This window comes from Eptatretus burgeri, chromosome 15 (genome assembly GCF_056783735.1).
Source record: "Eptatretus burgeri isolate ZD-2024b chromosome 15, Ebu_testis_v1, whole genome shotgun sequence".
Classification (NCBI taxonomy): domain Eukaryota; kingdom Metazoa; phylum Chordata; class Myxini; order Myxiniformes; family Myxinidae; genus Eptatretus; species Eptatretus burgeri.
This window is the reverse complement of record NC_140975.1, coordinates 25,619,596-25,640,568: the sequence shown is the minus strand read 5'-3', so window position 1 is coordinate 25,640,568 and position 20,973 is coordinate 25,619,596. Positions and strand designations below refer to the sequence as shown.

The following is a 20,973-nucleotide window of genomic DNA, read 5'->3' as shown; positions in this document are numbered from 1 at the left end:
ATAGATGAAACAGTAACATTTGACAACTCACCAATTACACTGGTCAACAACAAATTTGTTGTCTGCATTTTTTAAGCTGATTTAGGACGAATCTGATGCGCTGAATCCAAAACTCACATTAGTTTTGTTCAATCAGGTCAAGTTTTTGAGATATGGCCACATGTCGTTTTTTACATTTTTGTTCACATGTACGCATGTGTGGAGCATTTTAGAAGAAGTTGGTGGGGGTAAAATGTCATGTCAAATAATTGTTTTAATTGGAAATAATTATTTTAATGACAAGAAGTATTCAGGTACGATAGTTCTAGGTGATTATGTCGAAAAGGTATCAGTCTGAAGTCATAAAACCTCAAAATCTTCCAAAAATTGGTGAGGCAAAGCATAAAGTTCGTGGATCAAAACTAAAGTTAATGGGGCAGATTTTGTAATAATGTGATACAAAAAAGTTGTATTTCTTGAAATAACGAACTCTGAAGAATGTACAATACCTACATGCGCCAATTTATGACATGCGCTTCTGCTCAAGCTTGGAGTGCCACAGTACGAACCCAAAGATTGGAGACTGTTCATTGACAGCAGCAAGCGATCACTGAAATGTGTTCTGCTACACAACGGCAACCAGTTTGCCTCTGTACCCATCGCTCACTCGACTACACTGAAGGAGAAGTATGAAGCGGTGAAGTACGTGCTGGAGAAAATTGGTTATGATCAGCATAAGTGGTTTATTTGTGTTGACCTGAAGATGGTGAACTTTTTGTTGGGACAACAGTCTGGCTTCACCAAGTACCCATGTTTTCTGTGCATGTGGGATAGTAGGGACCGTGCTCAGCATTACACGAAGAAGGACTGGCCTGTGCGGGAGGAATTGGTGCCATGCAAAGAAAGGAACGTCATCAACGACCCTCTGGTGGACAGAGACAGAATACTCTTCCCACCGCTGCACATCAAGCTCGGCTTAATCAAGCAGTTCACCAAGGCTCTGGACAAAGATGGTGACTGCTTCACTTACTTGTGCCAGGCTTTTCCAGGATTGACCATGGAGAAGTTGAAAGCTGGCATCTTTGATGGTTCTCAGATCCGTCAGCTCATCAGAGATCCAGAGTTCAAAACTCAATGAACGAAGTGGAACTGGAAGCGTGGAAGACATTTGTTTTGGTAGTGAAGAACTTTCTTGGCAACAATAAGGCCAGAAACTACGCAGAACTTGTCAACAACATGCTGACTGCTTTCAGAAACCTGGGCTGCAACATGAGCATCAAGATGCACTACCTATTTTCACATATGAACCGGTTTCCTGAGAACCTGGGTTCAATGAGTGACGAGCAGGGGAGAGATTCCATCAGGACATGAAGGAGATGGAGACCAGGTATCAGGGTCGCTGGGACGTAGTCATGATGGCTGACTACTGTTGGAATCTGAAGAGAGACCTCCCTGCCGCTGAACATTCCAGGAGTTCGAAGAAACGGAAGTTCAAGCCCTGAAGTTTGAACAGTGGTGACGCAACATGCAATTTACTTGTACTTACCTTTATCAATGCCCACCATTCAGATGACAGTAATCGATGTTTCTATCATGTAATCAATAAATGTTGTTGGCAAAACATTTTTTTTCTCTTAAAAACATGTTTAGGATGATATGTGTTGACAAAAATCAGCTGATAATGCCACAAAAATGTAATTGATTTTGTCACAAGATCTGATTTTTTCAAATCAACTTAGCACAAAAACCTGACCTGATGGAGAGAAACGGATGCCATTTCCTGATTCAGCAGTGCCAGAATACCCTAATTCACTTGTAGAAATCTAGACAACATTCAGAAAGTAAAAAATTGTTGACCAGTGTTCTTTTTTTCTTCTTTGTTCTTGTTCTTTTTTTTTTTTTTCTTTTTTTTTTCTTGCTTTTTGTTCTTGTTTTTTTTATTTTTTTTTATTTTTTATTTTTTTTGTTCTTGCACATCTTGCACATCTTGCAAGTTTTTGTTCTTGCACATCCATACTTTGAAGCAACTTTTGAATCTGGAAACATCTTTTGAAATTGAGGTCCAGCATGATCTGAGACTGATATGGGCAAGTTATGTTCCACAATAAATCCACTAAAGAGAAGTTCCGCTCGAGTAACATCCTCTTCCTCGCTTGTCCCTTGTTTGGTGAAATAATTCAGAAGTGTACCGGTACTCGTGCTCGAAGATCTCTCCTTTGCAATGTCTGTGTGCCGTTTGCTTCCAACGTGCTTCCGAATATCATCGCGACCTCCGTGCTCAACTGAAATATCAACGCTGCATACTGTACAATACGCATGATGAATTCCTCTTTCAGACTTTCGAATACACGGGTATTGGAGACTGTATTCGGTCTTGTACTTCTGAGACCATTTCTTGGTCTTCGTAAGCTTCTTTTCTGCCATTTCGTAATCAACATCGAGGGCTTGAAGCATCGGTAACTTCGAAGTCGATGTTCCACAGCTGCAGCGCGACTCGTAGAACTCTAGCGGCTGTTAAACACCGCACGGTGGTCGCGACCGCCGGGCTGGTACGGGGCCCAGCTGCATGCAGTGAGCGTATCGCATGCATATACACTGTGCATACATACCGCATGCACTGTATTGCACACAAACCGCATGCACTAAATCTCAGTGCATGATCGCATAAGCGAGATCCAGACCCAATGTTTCGCTGCTCCTCATTTGAATTTGCAATTTTTTACGTACAATTTGGTAGCAGCGAACGTTATGGAGTTACCACATGTTATACGTAGCAGACGATGCTTTTCATTCAATTCTCATACCAGTACATTCTGATTAGTGAACAGTGCAAAAATATCAAAATTTCGGGAGGATAAGGATAGTGATCGTAAGGGCGGGAGTTTGGGTGAATTTTCGGAAGCCTCCCGATGAAATCGGGAGGGTTGGCATTGCTGCGTCGCCCACCGGACGGACAATCCCGTCGTGACCCTCTCGGACTAACGCCGGGAACTAGTCACGGGTGGGCCTTTCGGCCTCACCACGATCGTGCCAATCGGCCCCCCGCGTGGGATAGGGTTGCTCGCCAAATTCGACCTACCTAAGTACCCACACGGAGGGTAGACCGGGCGATCGCACCTCGCCGCAGGTCGACTTCGGACACGGGCCACTTTAAGCGACCCGTTCCGTACTATCGGGATAACCGAGCGGTGTTATCGTCAACCTCGGCGGTTCGATTAATTATTGGGCGTATTTAGCCCACGACCAACCCTTTACGTGAAGTAAGATGGAGATTCAATAAAAGAAAAGACGAAGCGAAACGGGAAAAACAGTTCAACATAAAGCACATTTATTCCGCGGCAAACGGAAAGCACACATATACAATCACAACAATTATGCACCAAAAGCAAATGTAAAAGTAACATGACAATTCTGCACAAAAAGCAAATGCAACAAAAGAGACACAATGCAGATCTACTACCGACTACCGAGCACACGGCAACACTTATGCAGTTTTACTTCACAGACGGCGCCGCCAACACATATACTCAAAGCAAAAGAAAAAGGAAGGGGCCACCCTCAACGATGAGGGGCAGACGGGCCTGGGGCCGAGACCGCGTCGAGCCTACCCGTCTGGTGATGAGCCGCAAAATGGCGGCGGCGCCCCGACTCCGCGGGCCTCGCTGGCACTGCCTGGAATGGGGTGGGAACGGGGCCCCCTTCTCACACTATCTCAGCGCGGGGGGAAACAGGGAGGGGTTGTTGATGCTCGGGGGAAAGAGGATATCTGGCTGGCTTGGGTCCCGCGACGAGCGACTCCACTGCGACCTCGATCGCGTTACCGGCCTCCCCTCTCCGCAGCTCCCCGACTCTGACACAAGTGCAGACCTCCACAAAGATTCTTGGCTTCTCCAGCCTCTCCGGACCCCGACAGACACTCTCTCGACTGCTTTCACCGCCACCACAACTCTCCAACTCTTTCCTCTTCTCAACTCTTTCTCAACTCCTTCCAACTGCCCTACTCTTCAACTCTTTCCAACTGCCCAACTCCGTCCAACTGCCTCGATTCGCTCCGCGCTCGGTGCTTTATAGTCCGACAGGAGAAATCATATGCAGATTTTTGGATCAGGAATGGCTCGGGGGCGGAGCCACGCTCCCCATTGGACAGAGGAAACGTGGGCGTGAATCATTCTTGATCCGCGAATCTGCATATAGCGATTATACTCCGACGCGCCTGGAGGCGGGGCCAAATCGCCCCACGCTCGCCGATAGGACGGAACAGAAGTGGGCGTGAATCATTCTTGATCCGATTTCTCGGAAAGGCTGGTGTTTTTGCACCCGCTGCTCGGTGCGCGCCCTGTACGAGTCCAGGATCGGTGCCCACGAGCGGCACGGGAATGGCGGTGATGCGATGGTTGCGAGGGCGAGTTGTGATGGTAAAGGTCGTGGCTGTTGGCGTTGCTGTTGTTGTGAAGCGGCGTTGCGGTTGGTGGTTGGTGTGTGACAGCGGTTGTGGAGAAGGTGGATGTTGTGAAGGCGGTTCTGGAGAAGGTGGCTGTGGTTGTCGAGATGCGGTTGGTGGTGGTTGTGGTGGTAGTAATGGCGGTTGGTCCAAAATAAAGATAGTAAAAGAAAAACGGCTATCTAAAAGGGTCGCAGCCCGAATGAATGACATTTATTCCCTCTAAACAACGGGTTTGGGCTAACTACACATATACTTACAGAGATATCTCACCTACGGGACCTGAATGGTGGTTTGCGAATTTCGTCAACCACAACAGTATTTTCGTCTACATTATGATCTACAAATTTGTGCATTTGTACATGAGTGTTTCTCACAATGCTGCATACACATGTAAATTATTGTGACTAAACATGCCAAACATTGCAACTTTAGTTGTCATTAACGACAACTTACTTGTGAAGAAATAATTCATGATGAAGGGAATTGCCTTTTCCCACTTGCAAAGAAAGAAAAAAATCAGTCTTCCATACATGTGTGTTACATACCAGTGTGTTACACATAACAGCGTCTTGTCTTAAGCATCAAATGCAGGTTCTCTCCTTAAATTTGAACTGAAAATTGGAAGTATCTACAATTGTTGGCAACTCTTTGCACACCTAACGTGGAAATCATTTTGTCTTTCATGTAGATGATAATTATTTATGAGGCTCCGTCGGCATCGATATATCGATTTTTTTAAAAAAAAATTAATTTTTACGCAAGTTCCAAAAATACATACATTTTCTTTAATTATCATGCCCAATGGCCATGATGTATTCATATATGATATACACATCATTGACAGACTGAAATTTTTCAAGGTATTCACACATGGGGTGTATTTTTTCTCCCACGATGAGAACGGTTATTTTACCTCTAACTTTAACTTGTATTAAAAATGATTTTGTTTCAAAGCGAGATCAGCATTGGCAATCGGCACAGGCTGGTATCGCTATCGCGGATCGTCATGTCGGTAATCGGCACAGGCTGGTATGACTATCGCGGATCGCCGTACTGGTAAGACTATTGTACCGGTATAACTACCACAGATTGCCATTTCGTTAATCAACACAGACTTTCTAAAGTATATCCGGTTCATATAAAAATAACCAATTGGCAATCGCTTTAAAAACAGCCACGAGGGCAAAAAAAAAATGTGATTGCTTTTTTGGTGGTCTGGTGCTGAGGGTTAAAAGTTAAAACCTACTGTACTTACTTCCTGGTACGTCTTGATGTTATATGTTCCACTGTTCCAGATGTAGCCGAATGCATCAAAGCTTTTTCAATCATGTATGGTATTTAAAGATTGCAAACACCATTCTTCGATTTGTTGGCAAAATACCGATTTTTATTTTTCATACCGATTATTTTCGGTATCCCGGTCAGTGTAACCACTCCTCATTTTCATTAATGCCAAGGTGAGCCAATGAAAAAAGCCAATAATTCACAAGGTTTTGGAAAAGCGGTGATAATAGAAAACCTATACGCCAAGAAAACCTATAGAAAACCAAGATGCCAAGGTGAACAACGAATAGCCAATATCTTGTGAAAAAAGCCAAGGAGTGGTCACACTGATACCAGTATATTCAAAATTCCAATATGAAAAATTATACCGGTATAACCAGTATAATCGATCGGTATATTGCCGAACCCGATCATTTACCAAGTAATAAAGACAGCAACACAATAATAAAGTTCATTTCGTTGAAACACTCAGCAAAACAATGTTGAGTCCAAGTTTCCGAACATGAAAGCCCAATAATGTGGTGGAGGAGATAGTTATTTTTAAACCTTTCATTCTAAAATTATTCACAAGCCTTCTGAAAAGTTAATCGCCCCATTGAAAAGTTAATCAGTGGAAAAACTTCTCTGCATATCACGATGACAGTTGCACAATCACCAGACACTGTGAAGGCTCCTTCTTTAAGTGAACAATAGTCCTAAATGAAACCATTCCTTGGAGCGAACCATCGTGATTAAGTAGGGGGATACCTGTGTACAACGTAGTACCAATCACACCTTTGATTAATTTAATTATATTTTGTGCAACATGAAAGTATCAGGCATACAAAAGTTAATGTGTTACTTCACTGTCATCCAACTTACCTCACATTTTGTCACCAGATGAAAGTTGTTGAAACAATGAAAGCACTGACTTGTTACACGTGGATGCAGCGTATATGAGAAGAATGTGCTTAAAGTTGCATTATGGGTAAATAATTGGCTCGTACTGCCCTCATTTGTCTTAACTTTGCTCCATGCATTCAAGCTTTGCCTTGTGTCAACAAACCAGCATCTGTATTAATTTTACATGGTTAGTAGCATTGCAAGTTTTGACAGCTTCTGTACTCCACATGTTACAATGTTCATGATTCTAATTTCCTTTTGTGAACTAAGGATTGTACAGAGAAATAAAATTCAAGCAATTAACATTCTAAACAAATGCTTTCTCTTTCGGCAAAAAACATGTTGTTGTTGTTGTTGGTGGTTAGTAACGTTACATGGGTAACGAAGGGGTCAATTTCACAAATCCGTGATCTAAATGCATCAGAATCGCACATTTTGACAATTCTCTCTATCGAGTGCAGCCTGTGGCTGCTGGTTGCATCATTGGTTGGGATGCGGCTTTGCCGCTGAAGCAGTGTCTCCCTTACAAGTACACTGGTACTCATTTTGCCGACCTCAGAAGGATGACAGGCTGAGTCAACCTCCTGGTATATATTAATTCAGCAGCCAACGGGGCTTGAACTCAGGACCCTAGGATCCCAAGCCGCCACCCTAACCACTAAGCCAATACCAGGCTTATTTTGACAATTATAGCTGAGAGATAGGTTGCAATAATGAATAAATGTGATTGAATTGACTTGATAAATTGAAATCTCTCTCATTCAGTGATAAATGCAAGTTTTTGTACATTTTAGCACAAAATTTCATGTTGAAACATCAATGGTACAAAATTTGATTTTTGGCATATTTTGTCCAAATACATGGCAAGCTAAGCTTTTTTTAAGCCTTGATGTACATGCCATCAGGTAAAGCCAATTTCTACTCAAAAAAAACACAATTCCCAATTTTAAGGTAATTGAGTTGCTCTGAGGAAGATAACAATAACATTGCTCATTGAAGAATAAATTGAAGAATTGCTCTGAGGAAGAATAACACTAAATAAAAGAGGAAAGTACGTACAACATATATTTACACACAAATAAAATTGACTCCTACTTTGTCCCTAAATGTGTGGACCTCAAACATCTGAGATCTCTGCTCCAAGCTGACAGATCTCTCAATCCAGGCCGCTGCCGATAAACAGGACATCACCCATTTAACAGAATCATTCCTCCCACAGGACGTTCCTGACTCTTTAATGTCACTCCCTGGTTATCGTATCCTCCGGTTCGATCGACCTGAACCCCGTCCTGGCAGCAGAGTCACATTGTACATTGAGAACTCCATTTTTCACTCTCTGTGTACTGCTCTTACACCTCCCAAACCAAGCTGTCCCAAACCAACAAAAACGAGTTAAAACAAAAATTGTACATTTTATTAGTTTGTGTTCTCCATATTCTCAGAAAGGTTTGTTGAAGATTTTATGACAAAAGCTCAAATGGTAAAAACGTTATGGCTTCGAAATACACATTGAAGCTCAATGGTAAATAATTAAACACGAAGCAATTTTAAAAAATGGTTGGTCTCGTACTTGACACGCTGTGGCAGGACTAATAAGGACTTTTCTCCATAATTAATTCTTACTTATTTTCTCGATATTCTCATAATTTTTGTCAATGACAAACTAATAATAATGTCCCCGATTTGCCTACGACGTTAAAACGATAAGATAAAAACCGATACGACTTGAACGCACATGGGAACATCAATGCTTCACCCCCATTACACCTTACATTATAATGGAGGCTCATACGTATAAAACAACCCTTTGATTTAAATGAAGCCAATTCGGAAAGCTCTAATGCATGACAATTCAGTACCAAATGAGGGAGTCGATCATTGTGAATACTGGTTTCACCTTATGACCGTTTTTACAGCCATTTTTCCCTGCTGTGCAGGGGTTTGGCTTTTTTTTTTTCTTGAGGCAATGTTTTATGGCCGGATGCCCTTCCTGACGCCAACCCTGGTCGCCTCTTACGACACACAGGGATATGGTACACCTATTCTAACCGGGGCATACACCGGGACCAGTACACTGGCACTCATTTCGCCGACCTCGTAAGGATGACAGGCTGAGTCAACCCCCTGGTGTATTAATTCAGTGGCCCAACGGGGTTTGAACTCAGGACCTTTTGGATCCCAAGCCGCTGCCCTAACCACTGCGCCAACACCAGGCTCACTGGTTTCACCTTAGTTGCAGAAATATAAAAACCCTGCAGTTAAAAACCCAAACGAATCCCAACAAGCTGGGTAAAATGATACGTAGATCATCCCTTGAGAAGAACACATAAAACTATTTGAGTTGTGTTACCTTGGATTTCAGGCAGGAAGTCAGAGTAGAGGTAGTCGAGAAGAAGAGACAGAACTTTAGCTCTGAAATGAAGCTGCAAAACGTCGTCAGAAATGCCCTACGTGATGGAACAAAAAAAATAAATAAAGGAACGTAAGATTGGAAGTCACACGACCTTTGACTTCCCCACAACTCAACCACCCCCCAAAAAACAACAAATCATCCATTTAAAATTTCATGCCATCGCAAACCCCCAACGCTTCCCACCCAAAATAAAGTTGAAAGTTGGCAAAAAGTTCCATCAGGAATAACCCAATATCAAATTTTGGGTGAAATATTTTTCTGTTTTGACCCCTGTGACCCCAAGTCCTCACTCCCTGGGGTATGAACTGTGGGTCAAATCCAAAAAAATTCATGACATATTTCATGTGTCCCTTAATGTTTATTACATGTACAAAGTTTTATGTGTAAGAATGTACCCGTAATTGCATTGTGGGGGGTATTTGACCTTTTGACCCCAGCCCAGGGATCGGGGCCAAAAATGACACTGCTCTGGCACCTTCTTGCCATGTGGTGATCATAACTACAAAGTTTGGTAAACTTCTGCACAACCGTTTAAGATGAGCTGGCAAGACAGACGGATAGACAGGACAGGACATACAGAAACAGAGTTGGTTACAATATTTTCAAAAAGTGTGGGGATAACAACAAATGGCAACTAGAGGGGGAGCACTCGGTAGAGTGCAAAACCTCCGCCGCCAATACTGCTCGGTCACTCAAGTGAACCTGATATTCTATTCATTCAATTTGACGTCAACAGTGCTCACAGAGTTATAGTTTGCAACTTTCCCTTTTACATACTCAATTCATTCGTCATAACTAGATTCCTTGAGACAGAAATTGATTTTACGTGGGTATATCCACCTGAAGTTCCAAAATCAGCTGCAATTATAATTTTGGCATGTTTTTTTTGTTGGAAATCACTTATAACATGTAGAAATGCAAAAAAAAAAAAATTCAAATATTTTTTCAAATTGGCTGCCATAGTGGTCATATTGGATTTTGGACCAAGTCCAAAATCTAATGGCATGATCTTTGGACCAGACCTAACCCCCCCCCCCCCCCCACCAAGTTTCGACGAAATCCGTCGATGAGTTTTTCCATAATACTGTTCACAAACAAACAAACAAACAAACAAACAAACAAACAAATGAAAACCAAAGTCACCCCTAGGGTGACCAGTTTCTTGCCAAAATGTGAACATGAGTGACTTATTTATTTGATTAAAGTTACTCAAAAAATAAGGGTTTCGTTGACGTTGATGCTTGACCTTTTTGTGACCTTGACCTTTATATTTTCGTACTGTTAATGGTATCTCTCCAGGACCGTTGTACATGAAATAAAGAGATTTTGATGAGAACTGAGGAAATAAAATTTTCATGAAAAATCCGATTTTTTGGTCATGACATTATCAAATGACGTCATAGCGTCAAACTTTTGACAGATCTGGAAAGCACTTATCAAGCACTTTCATATGAGGTATTACTCGATATGGTATCTAAGATTTCAAAATTTGACCTTGGGGTCAAAAACTTTCGACCTCCAGCGCTAACCATGAAGGTCAAGGCCGATCACCACCAAAAGTTAATCAGCTGAGCGCCAGACCATGAACTATATTCCCATGAAGTTTGAAGACGATCTGATCAAAATTACTCAAAAAAATAAGGGTTTCGTCGACTCCCCTGATTTGCGACAGTGACCTTGACCTTTGACCTTGAAAATTTTATGCACTGAAAGGGACCTCTATAGGACTCTGATATGCGAAGTTACAAAAATTTCCAATGATAACTGTGCTCTGCAGAGTGATCGATACGTGATTACAGACAAACAAAAAAAAATTAAAATAAATAAATAAATAAATAAAAACATACAAGCTGACTAACATATCTGGCAAAAACTTTGTTTTGGCAAGATAACAAACAAACAGAAAGGGGTGAAAACAGTAACCTCCATCCATCTTCGATGGCGGAGGTTAACAATACAGAGAACTCCACAATGAGGAAAAATGACCATCGATTTCCCCACATGATAATCTGAAGAAATGCAATACCATCCCCCATACCATATCATCCATCAGACAAATAGATGTTCATACATGGATCACCCATCGATCTTATCCTCAATTTCCCCATGTCTCCTACCTGCCTCCACAAATGACTCGTCATGGCACGGAAGTACTCTGCAAGCAAAACGCAGATGAAGATTAACCTCAAGAGTCAACACCCCATTTTGGAGGTAGTTAAGACTGATTGTACCGAGGGGTAAGAAACCAAGGGACTCACCGAGTCTGGGAACCAATATGCAGCTGTGGCAAGAGAAGAGGACCCCATCACATGAACGGATGACCAAGTCACTGAACTGGGCCCTGTGAAAATGAACATTCTGTTGGGTGAATAACAAAAAATTAAAGTACAGGGTGTTTCAAAAAGAGTGATCGAATTTTGACTTCCTGCCATTTCTTTGTTTTTTGACCGATACCATTTTCCTTTTCAGGGTTGGGTGGTGTTTCGTGGTATTTGTTTCCTGGGATTTCTAGCTTTGTAGCTCAACGATGCCAATGACAGTGAAGCAGAAGACAAAAGTGGTGGCTCTGTGGTATGAGACTAAATCATATGGAGACACCTGCTGGAGGTTCTGCTGGGAATATGACCTCAGAACACGTGATGGAACCACAAATTGTGCCAATCAACATATTGTGAAACATTTTGAGCACAAGGGTACAGTGCACAACTAGAGCAAGGGGAACAGTGGCAAGCCAGCATCAGTAACCAAGAGCCAAGCCAACATCGATGCCGTGCGGTATTCTGCAGTGGAGAGTCCCAAGACGTCCCACCGCCAATGCTCCCAGGAGCTAGACATCAAACCAACATCAGTCTGGCGTATCCTCACGAAGGAACTGAAGCTTTTCCCAACCATCATCTCTATGAGGCATAAACTGAGTCAAGATGACATGAGAAGGAGACTGGATATGTGCAATTGGCTCAGTGACAGGATGGATACAAACTGCCCTGCCCCACTGGATGATCTGAAGCAGGAGGTGTCAGACTACCTTGAGGCAATTCCACATGAGACCTACAGGAAAGTTGAACAGAACTTTGGAGTCAGGGTCAATGCCCGTCTGAACCGCGGAGGGACATACATCGAGAACGTCAATTACAAGGATTTTGCGTAAATGCCAATTTCAGACCTTGGGCCCTCACTAACTCCAGCAGTAACTTACTGCAACAGCAATCAGTAATAGAAAATACCATGTCATAAGCTTACAAGAAATGTTTGGTTCACATTCCTGAGGTTTCTGTTTCTTTGTAAACAAACATTTAAAGTTGCATCACTCTTTTTGAAGCACCCTGTAAAAACCAAAAAAAAAAAAAAAATTGCACCAACCCTCTGACACGGTCGAACACAATCCTATCAGATTCTTGTTTCAAATAGTTGTCTTCATTGTCGTCTTCCCCACAATTAATGATATTCAACCTAAAGAGATGAAGAAAAGCATCAAGAAACACAAAGGATATCATAACTATGCTGAAGGTGTACAACATTCTACTGATTACATCACACAAAATTCACAAACAATGGTCTGTGACAACAAATGTTGACACTCTTTGAAAAGAAACAGGATGACACCAAATTTTAAACGGGCAAAAGATTGCTGAAAAGGATCAACATAATTGAACCCCAACGTTTGGTCCAAATGTAAAAACAACATGAAAAAGATGAGCAATGATCGAAGACAGAATTGCAATCATCTTGAAACTTGTCTCTTCAGATTAATTATTCAACATAAGCAAATACCACCCATCGCTTCAATGATGGTGAAGGTCAAGGGGGGGAGGAGAAAGGGAAAGGGGGGAGGAGAAAGGGAAAGGGGGGAGGAGAAAGGGAAAGGGGGAGGAGAAAGGGAAAGGGGGAGGAGAAAGGGAAAGGGGGGAGGAGAAAGGGAAAGGGGGGAGGAGAAAGGGAAAGGGGGGAGGAGAAAGGGAAAGGGGGGAGGAGAAAGGGAAAGGGGGAGGAGAAAGGGAAAGGGGGGAGGAGAAAGGGAAAGGGGGGAGGAGAAAGGGAAAGGGGGGAGGAGAAAGGGAAAGGGGGAGGAGAAAGGGAAAGGGGGGAGGAGAAAGGGAAAGGGGGGAGGAGAAAGGGAAAGGGGGAGGAGAAAGAGAAAGGGGGAGGAGAAAGGGAAAGGGGGGAGGAGAAAGGGAAAGGGGGGAGGAGAAAGGGAAAGGGGGGAGGAGAAAGGGAAAGGGGGGAGGAGAAAGGGAAAGGGGGAGGATAAAGGGAAAGGGGGAGGATAAAGGGAAAGGGGGAGGATAAAGGGAAAGGGGGGAGGAGAAAGGGAAAGGGGGGAGGAGAAAGGGAAAGGGGGAGGAGAAAGGGAAAGGGGGAGAGGAGAAAGGGAAAGGGTGGAGAGGAGAAAGGGAAAGGGGGGAGGAGAAAGTGAAAGGGGGGAGGAGAAAGTGAAAGCGGGGAGGAGAAAGGGAAAGGGGGGGAGGAGAAAGGGAAAGGGAAAAGGGAAAGGGAGAGAGAGAGAGGTGTGGGAGAGATAGATGGTGGAGAGTGAAGAGGAGGAGGGAGGGGAGCGAGGAGGAAGGTGGGAGCGAGGAGGGGAGTGGAAGCGAACCACTCGCTCAGGATGACGGAGCACGAACCACTCGCTCAGGATGACGGAGCCCGAACCACTCGTCCTGAATGATGTGGCACGGCAAAAGTGTCTGCAGTGAGTGTACGATTTACTCTGAATGATGTTGCGTGGAGCTGCTACCGACAGTAGGGTGCTTGGCAAGTGGCTTAAGCACTCAAGCAAGCACTCCAATTAAGTGGTTGGTATGGAACGGTTGGCCAGGCTGTCGCTGCATTTCCTGAAGAATCCCTTTAATTTTAAAGCCGATCTTCACCGCATTGGCAGCAGTTAAAGAAATTAGATGAATTTGTTCAAATAATAACTATATCCACAAAAGAGTTGTTGTTTAATGTGGAATATCCCGTGAGACATCGCAAACAACCCTGGAGAAGGGATCAGGAAATTAATCTGCCACGTTGCCTGCTTGTCTATGCATGCGTAATGTGGCACATCGGTGCACGGTCCACGTAAACGTTGTAACTTAATTTGAAAATGTCTGTTTTTCACCAGATTTGCTTTGATTCCCAAAAGTACACCTTGTGAAACCTCAGAAAATATAGACATAGATCTGGACAGGAAGAGGGGATGCGAGAACTCAATGAAGGGCCACACGTTGGCTGTGACAGGAGAGGAAGTTTGCGAGCCATGAGTGGAGATGTCCTTGGATACCACAGGGAGAGAGTTTGGTGAGCAGGGCAGGGTGCCAGACCATATCAAAAGCACATGATATGTCAAGGGAGATGGCTCTGGTTTCATGTCTGGCATTGAGGGTCTCCATCCATTGTTGGGAGAGCAGAGGCAGCATATCCAGAGTAGAGTGACCTGGTCCGAATCCAAATTGATGATCGGAAATCAAGCCATTGGAAAGAGGAAGGATTTAATGTCTGAAGCGATGATGGATTCCATAACCTTGCTGATGATTAGGAGAAGGCTGATTGGTCTGTCGTTGCAGGGATTTGTTTTTGCACATTTTTTCTGCAGAGCGGTAATGTTTGCTGATTTCCAAGCAGATGGTATCTGTTGTTGCAAGCCAACACTGAAATGACATGACGAACATCAAACACTGAAACATAATTAATGTTCTCCTTTAATTCAAACTGCTAGTGAAGTACTCATCCTCAAAGACAAGTAAGTTCCCCCATTATTACAGAAGTGTCAATTCCCCCATTATTACAGACATGTGAATTCTACCAAAATGAAAGATGTCAATTCCTCCAGAAATACGGACAGGTCAATTCCTCCAGAAATAGACAGGTCAATTCCCACAGAAATACGGGTGGGTCAATTCCCCCAGAATTATGGCCGGGTTAATTCCCCCAGAATCGACATATGAGGTCCGTGTAAAAAGTAACGGGACTGACTTCACAGAAATTTTATTCCAAAAAAATATTGAAATCACAGCTTTTGATTTGAAACCCTTCAAAATAGTTTCCCTCCAGTCTCACACACTTGTCCATCCTCTTCTTCCACGCTTCGATGCACCCCCGGAAGGCTTCTTCTGGAATCCTCCAGAGCTCCATCGTCATGGCCTTTTTGATGGCCTCCACGTCAGGAAATCGGGTCCCCTTGACCACCCCCTTGAGCTTGGGGGATAGGAAAAAATCACAAGGTGCCAAATCTGACGAATATGAGGGTTGCTCCAGAGTTGGCACGTTCTTCTCCGCCAGAAACTGTCGGATGCTCAGGGCACTGTGAGCAGGGGCGTGTTGTCATGGTGGAGTACCCAGGCGTTGTTCTCCGAAAGATACCTGCTCTTGTCCCGGACTGATCTCATGACGTGTTGGAGGATCTCCTTGTACACGTATTGATTCATTGTTTGACCCTGTGGTAGAAACTCGAAGTGGACGATGTCCTTGATGTTAAAAAAGGGAATGAGCATCACATGTGCCTTCAACTTCGACATCTTTGCTTTTTTTGGTCTTGGTGATGCCAGACTTTTCCACTGACGACTCTGCCGTTTGGTCTCGGGATCATATTCAAATATCCACGATTCATCGCCAGTAATGACTCTCTCGAGCAGGTCTGGATCGTCCTCGAAGCGCTCGATAATGTCTTCATAGACAGTGTCTCTTTGCTGTTTCTGGTCCTTGGACAACAGCTTGGGGACCATCTTTGCGCACACCTTGCACATTTCGAGATTTTCAGTGATGATGCTCCAGACAGTGTCCTTGTTGATGGAAAGTTCGTCAGCAATCATCCGCACCGTGAGTCGACGATCTGCGCGCACCATCTGCTTCACACGCTCGATGTTCTCCGCCGTTCTGCTCATTGAAAGTCTTCCAGACCGTGGATCATCTTCAACCTCCTCCCGTCCCTCTTTGAACCTCTTGGGCCATTCAAATGCACATGTACGTGACATCGTTTCTTCCCCATAGACTTGCTGCAGCATTGCGAAGGATTCGGAAGGTGTTTTGCCAAGCTTGGCAAGAAACTTCAGATTGGCTCTCTGCTCACGACTCATAGCGCGACAACTCAGATTAGACAACGTGTTAAGCACGACCTGTAAAAAAAAATAAAAAAATCACACAATAAGCGCAGTCAACCATCACCAATCATATATGTATATATGTATATATTGCTGGAATGTTGCGAAAGACTGACGCAACCCATTCATTCAAGTTGTGCAAGTGGAGCACACGGCAGGCTCAATCCCGTTACTTTTTAGACGGACCTCGTACTGTCGGATCCTGACATTCGCGGAGGATACGTTCCTGAAAAATGCTGTCAATGTCAAATCCTTGAATGTCAGGGGATTGTTTCAATGGGAAAAATGGGGATAGGTTCCCGACAGTTTGTGATTCATGAAGGGAAATCAAAAATCCCGTGAAAACCCACGAATATGTGAAGCACAGGGCCATGAATGTAGAAGCATGTCAGAAAAACCACCAAAAAAAAAACCACGAGCACGTGAAGCACAGGGCCGCAAATATAGAAGGTGACATTTTATGAAACATAAATATGCAGGGTCCATGAATAGCAGAACCACGAATGTCAAGGTCCAACAGTATTTTAGTATGACTTGTACTACCCCATCCCACTGTGAACGGCACAACTCCACACATATTTACATGGAGAGAATTTGTGTCCTCCACTCCACCCTGAACTTCTGGGATTATTAACTTTAATTATTGTTTTTTTACCACTGAAAACACTTGTGCACATCCTGAGTACAACCACTCGTTTTCAACTCATTCCATCCAGCGGTTCAGGAGTGCATACAAGTCAAATAAACAAACAAGTACACTTCTAAAATTATAGTACGATTCCCAATTGAATATAAATATACAGGTTGATTTTTTTTTTGTTTGTGTTATATATATATATATATATATATATATATATATATATATATATATATATATATATATACACACACACATACATACGAGGTGTGTTCAAAAAGTATCCAACCCTAATTTTTAGTCCGTAAACAAATGAAGCGAGGGAGGCGTGGTTTGGTGCACGTATGTAGGCGATCCTAATCCGTATGCGCGAATATTTTCCCGCCTGCAGAAGCTGTCAGTCGTCGACAGACCGCCGATGAGTGAGGAAGTGTAAGTGAGCGCCGTTGGATTTTCGTTTTTGACAGAATGACGGAACACTGTGGTCTCATCGCCAGTGATCACTGTGTTGAAGAAGTTGGGATCGCTGTTCACAGTCTCCAGCATGTCCTGTGCGATCTCCAAACGGAGGTTGCTTCTGCTCGATCGTTAGCAGCTTTGGCACGAACTTCGCTGAGATTCTTCTTAAGCCCAAATCCTCATGAACAATGGAATGATAGAATGAACGGATCCAATGCTGACGGAATGAACCAATCCAATGGTTCATTCCATCAGTTCTGACGGAATGAACCAATGGTTCATTCCGTCAGAACGGATCCAATGCTGACGGAATGATCCACAATGGAATGAACGGATCCAATGCTGACGGAATGATCCACAATGGAATGAACGGATCCAATGCTGACGCCCGCCTCGTCTGCAAGTTCTCTGATTGCGATTCGACGATCCTGCATCAGCAGGGTCCTCACTTGGTCAATGACAATCTCATTTCAGGATGTTGAGGGCCTACCAGAACGTGCTTCACTCTCCACTGATGTGCGACCATCTTTGAAGCGGTTGTACCACTCTTTTATCTGTGTGGTGCCCATTGCTTCGTTCCCGAAGGCCTGTTGAATCTTGCGGATCGTTTCCACTTGGGAATGGCCAAGCTTTACACAAAATTTGATGCAGTAGCGTTGTTCAAGTTTTCCCGTCATTTTGTAAAAAACGAAAATCCGACGGCGCTCACTTACACTTCCTCACTCATCGACGGTCTGTCGGCGACTGACAGCTTCTGCAGGTATGAAAATATTCACGCATACGGATTAGGATCGCCTACATACGTGCACCAAACCACACCTCCCTAGCTTCATTTGTTTACGCACAAAAAATTAAGGTTGGATAATTTTTGAACATACCACACATGTGTATATATATATATATATATATATATACATACATACACACATACACACATACACACACACACACACACACGTATCAAGTGAATATTGCATTTACCTTTGTGCCAAAGACTCCAGTCCAAACAACTCTGCAGCTCTCTGAAGAAATCGTAATTCGAAAGGTGACAGGTCTCGTGGATCCAAATTGCCATTTAAGTTCAGCTCACCCGTGTAAATGAAAATGACAAGTTGCCAAACAGTGTGTTGTGAAAAACCGCACACCTTTAAAGCACTCTGGCTTCCAATATACTTCACAGAAAAAATATCGTTTCTATTCTCACTTCGTCTGACTTCTTTTGGATCGTCCTTAAGCCATTTCTCATTATCTTCCATCTCTCGAGCTTCCTCAGTTACAATACAAGATCCGTTTATGGCATCACCCTCGTCCTCATCCTTAACGCCAGGACTGGCATCGGTCTCATAGTCACCATCACTACCAGACTTGGCATCAGCTACATCTTCATCATCACCATCACCATCACAGCCAGACAAAGCCTCGTCCTCACAGTCAACCTTACCGCAAGGCCCAGCCTCATCCTCACTGTCAGGTCCAGCTTCATATTCACCATCATCTTCACCTCCCGACTCAGACTCACCTTCCACACCCTTGTCCTGGCAAAGCAACTGCATAATAATTTCACAACGGGAGGCGATGATGAAGCGATGAACACCAATCTTGCCAAAATTTCCTTTTAAAATGATGTCCGCTTCCACCAGAGGCGATTGAGACAGCAAAGGCGCAAGGGCTGAAGGCAGGCTTGGGGGCAGGGAAGGTGGAAGTTCACTCAAACTGGAGCCAGAGGTGGGAAGTTGGGGGAGGAAAGGGGTGGGAGAGGAAAGGACAGTGAGTGATAGTGGTATGTGGCATTTGTCTACTTCATCCTTAGCCCAGAAGTAATTATCGACATGACACACATAAAATTTCACTTCAAATAAGAGTTTGAAACAAATTTTTTAATGGCATACACGGCACAACACTGACATTTTTATAAACTGCCCATTCTAACAAAACCATCGTGAAACAGACCCAGTTTATACTGACATCATTCTACATCAGCAAAATAAACACGACATTTGATATTTTAAATTAAACACCTTTGAGCTAATAATAGCAATTTGATATAAACAACAGGAAATCCAATAACAGGTACACGCTTGGTTGCATTGCCACTTGTCAAATCGTTTTGGTTGTAAAAATTGTTTTGTTAATTCCATTTTTCCCCCTCTCATAAGTTTTGTAGTTTAAGATTAAAATACAACTTTAAAGCAGGTTGGACATTTTTGATAGGAATAAAAGTACGGCGTCTGGTTATGTCCTTCTTCAGTTTTCAATCTCGTCTCTCACTGCTTTGCACAGTCACCAAACTTTGTTGGCAGAATTAATAAACTCATACAATTCTTCTTACCCATCTAAATTTATTTACAGCCCCATTTATTCCATGCAGCCAAGCCAAAAGTAGACTTTTCTCGAAGCGTTTGCAATGCTGGATGACATCACGACATTCTGATGGGCGGCACTTCCTGCACCATTCTCCGGTGGGATTGTTGTTGTTGTTGTTGTTGTTCATTGTCATTCCATCCTATCTAATATTCTAATCTCATACCATACCATCACTAGTCCTTGACGGTTATATCCATGAGTCTTCAATAAACGTAACCCTCTCTGCTGTTCCACGAGTCTCGATACATGTGTTAAAACTAGACATACAGTGCTTATAGAAAGTCTACACTCCCTTTGAAAATTTTCACCTTTTGTTGCTTACAGCCTGGAATTAAATTGCAAAAAAAAAAATCAGACTTTTTTTCCCACACCGTAACCCCCAACTTCCAACTGAAAAACAAATTCTACAAAATTCAGAAATTTAATTCGAAATACAAAACGAGAATATCTTGATTGGATAAGTGTCCACCACACTGAGTTGATACTTGGTGGAAGCACCTTTGACAGCAATTACAGCTGCGAGTCTGTTGGGAGAGGTCTCTACCAACGTTGTACAGCTTGATTTGGAAATATTTGCCCATTCTTCTGTACAAAACTGTTCAAGCTCAGTCAAGTTGCATGGCGAGTGTTGATGGACAGCAATCTTCAAGTCATGACACAGATTTTTCGATTGGATTTAGGTCGGGGCTTTTACTGGGCCACTCATCGAGCACATTTATCTTTTTGTTCATTAGCTACTCCAGTGTAGCTTTAGCTGTGTGCTTTGGGTTGTTGTAATGCTGAAAGGTGAACTTCCATCCCAATTTCAGCTTTCTTGCAGAGGGTAGCAGGTTTTCCTCCAGAATTATGCATTTTGCACCATCCATTTTCCCTTCTATCCTGACAATTCACCCAGACCTTGTTGATGAGAAATATCCCCATAACATGATGCTGCCACGACATTGCTTCACAGTCGGGATGGTGTTCCTTGGGTGATGTGTGTTGGGTTTGCGCCAAACGTAACGTTTTGCATTTAGGTCAAAAAGTTCCATCTTGGTTTTGTCAGACCACAAATCTTTTTACCACACGGCTTCAGAATCTATGGAGGTTTATTTTGCAAACCTCAAATGGGACGACTCATGGTGGGCTTTTTTGAGTAATAGCTTCCTTCTTGCCACCCTACCGTACAGGCCAAACTTGTGGAGTGCTTGGGATATTGGTGTCACATGCACACAGTGATCGGTCTTTGGCATAAAGGTATGTATCTCTTTCAAAGTTGACATTGGCCTCTTGGTGGCCTCTCTGATCAGTGTCCTCCTTACTTGGTCACAAGTTTGGAGGGATGGCCTGATCGAGGCAGGGTCTTGGTGGTACCATATGCCTTCCACTTCTTAATGATTGTCTTGACTGTGTTCCAAGGGATATTCAAGGCCTTTGAAATATTTTTATACCC

At 43.3% G+C, this 20,973-nt stretch overlaps 1 protein-coding gene across 5 annotated transcripts in view; it reads right to left on the bottom strand.

Moving 5' to 3' along the window:
- The window catches only part of IBTK (inhibitor of Bruton tyrosine kinase), a 76,694-nt gene that overhangs the window by 12,983 nt on the left and 42,738 nt on the right, over nucleotides 1–20,973 (bottom strand). For all 5 annotated transcript variants that reach the window (XR_015051482.1, XM_085855876.1, XM_085855877.1 and 2 more), the window contains 5 exons: nucleotides 18,159–18,890; nucleotides 12,363–12,452; nucleotides 11,261–11,343; nucleotides 11,120–11,157; nucleotides 8,940–9,036 (listed from right to left, as the gene is read on the bottom strand). Coding sequence is in view for 4 of the 5 variants with exons in the window: in XM_085855876.1 (XP_085712002.1) it covers nucleotides 8,940–9,036; nucleotides 11,120–11,157; nucleotides 11,261–11,343; nucleotides 12,363–12,452; nucleotides 18,159–18,890 (1,040 nt within the window). In the remaining variant the exon portion in view is untranslated. The remainder of the gene's footprint in view (nucleotides 1–8,939; nucleotides 9,037–11,119; nucleotides 11,158–11,260; nucleotides 11,344–12,362; nucleotides 12,453–18,158; nucleotides 18,891–20,973) is intronic.